The following is a 1,931-nucleotide window of genomic DNA, read 5'->3' on the forward strand; positions in this document are numbered from 1 at the left end:
GGGGGTCTGGACGCTGAGGCCTCAGGGCAGCGTCTCCTGGGCAGGCCCAGTGACCACACTGCTCCCTGGCTCGCTCACGCAGCCCCCCGACCCCCACGCAACCTACCTGGGCCCCAGCCTTAATGCAGAGCTGCCCCCAAGCGAAAATGAGCCCCACACATTCCCAGAGAAGTTCAACCAAGTCAAGGAAGTGTCTAGAACTCCGGCGGCAGCACGATTTACCTTAGAAACAGTTGAGTGTAAAAGTCAAGCGTGCTACACACCACGCCTCAGACGCCCACACACGCGGGGAACGGGATTCCGGCCGGGCGGGTGGACGCAAGAGCTCCGGGCGCCGGGCCGCGTCTCTCGCGCTCCCAGCCCCCTGTCACCCTGCCCCCGTGTGTACGGGCCGCCCTCACGGCCTCCCCTCTGCCGCAGGGGCCCGGGAGGACGCCATCTTGCGGAGGTTGCTGCAGGCCCAGGCTGGGGGCGCCGGCCCGCCCGCCGAGTTCGCGGCCTTCCTGACCCGCTGCTTCGTGTGCCGCGTGCGCTGCCTGCTGGACAGCACGTCGGGCTTCCTGGTGAGTGGGGGGCTCAGCCCACGGGTCGCAGGAGTCCGTGCATCCTGCCCCGGAGGCGGGGGGCAGGGAGGGCCGCGGGTGCACTCCAGCGCTGGGGCCACTGACCCACCGCGTGGCCGCTCTCGGTGGCTCTGCGCCAGGTCTGGCCAGGGGTCCCGCCCCCCGCGTGGAAGGGGGCGCTCCCTGAGAACCCCAGCATCCCCTGGCGCTGCCCTAAGTACCCCAAACCAAAAAGCAAAACAAAACAAAACTCACTACTGGGGAGTCATTTCTGACCCATAGAGACCCTTCCTTGGGTTTCCCAGACGGTATCACTATGGAAGTAGATTACCTAGTCTTCCTTCCGAGGAGTGGCTGGTGGGTGTGAACCACCAGCCTTCTGGTTAGCAGTCAAATGCCTTAGGCACTACGCCACCAGAGCCCCCAAAGTACCCAGGAGGTGTGCAAAGAACAGAAAGCCTTGTCTCACAGTTCTGAGGGCTGGGGGTCCCCCACCAGGGTGTCCCTTGGTGGGCTCTTAGTTTCTGGGGCTCCCAGGCCCCTTGGCAATGCTTTGCTGCCTGTCCATGTGTCCTTACCTGGTGCCTCTCTGTCCCGTGTCTGTCTCCCTGGCTGCCCTTCTCTTTTGTGAGAACACCACTCACGGTGGATTAGACTCACCCTGCTCTGGCAGTGCCTGCTGGCTGATAACCTCTTCTAAGAACGACCCAATTTCCATGCAAGGTCACGTCCACAGGAACAGGGCGTGGGGCCTGCGCCATCTTTTGGGGGACACAGTTGGGTGCCTAGCACAGGTGAGCCGGTGGTGCAGAGCCTGGCATGCGCAGGTGAAAGTCGGGGAGAACGGGACTGCGGTCTGCTGCAGACCAGGAGCTGAGCCCAGTGAGCTCCCTGGAACTAGATTTTAAAATACTGAAGAATCAGTGCTGGGTTTTTATTCAATGTGACACTTACTCAGTTTCCATTGTGACCTTATTTAAAACTAAGTTTACCAAGTTATTTCCCACGTACACCCCCTGTCCTGGGGTCCATAGGGCACTTCTTGGAGAATGCTGCCGGGACTGAAGGGCCGCCCTGGTGACCCGGACCCCAGCTTCCAGCTTTAGCTCCCTCTTTGCCAGTGGACCCTCTAGGTTCCCACTCCTCAGAGCCCATCATTTGCTCATTGAGCTGGCCAGAGCCTGTTACTCCGTTTGGCATCTCCCTGCCATCTAGTTCATGCCAACTCACCAGGCCCCTAGAACACAGAGTAGAACTGCCCACAGGGTCTCCAAGGCTGTCAATCTTCACAGAAGCAAAGCCCAAACCACACCCACTGCCTGGAGTCCATTCCACCCACAGCGCCCCTAGAGGACAGAGTGGAACTGC

General features: G+C 61.0%; 1 protein-coding gene across 1 annotated transcript in view; it reads left to right on the forward strand.

Annotated features, from left to right (window-relative positions):
• Positions 1–146: 146 nt before the first annotated feature.
• LOC103209903 (aryl hydrocarbon receptor repressor-like) overlaps positions 147–1,931 on the forward strand; it is a 21,643-nt gene continuing 19,858 nt past the window's right edge. Inside the window, exons 1-2 of the mRNA XM_007955806.1 lie at positions 147–171; positions 421–563. Coding sequence (XP_007953997.1) covers positions 147–171; positions 421–563 — 168 coding nt within the window. The remainder of the gene's footprint in view (positions 172–420; positions 564–1,931) is intronic.

Source organism: Orycteropus afer, unplaced genomic scaffold, assembly GCF_000298275.1.
Source record: "Orycteropus afer afer isolate SDZICR_OR568_19922 unplaced genomic scaffold, OryAfe1.0 scaffold00541, whole genome shotgun sequence".
Taxonomy (NCBI): Eukaryota; Metazoa; Chordata; class Mammalia; order Tubulidentata; family Orycteropodidae; genus Orycteropus; species Orycteropus afer.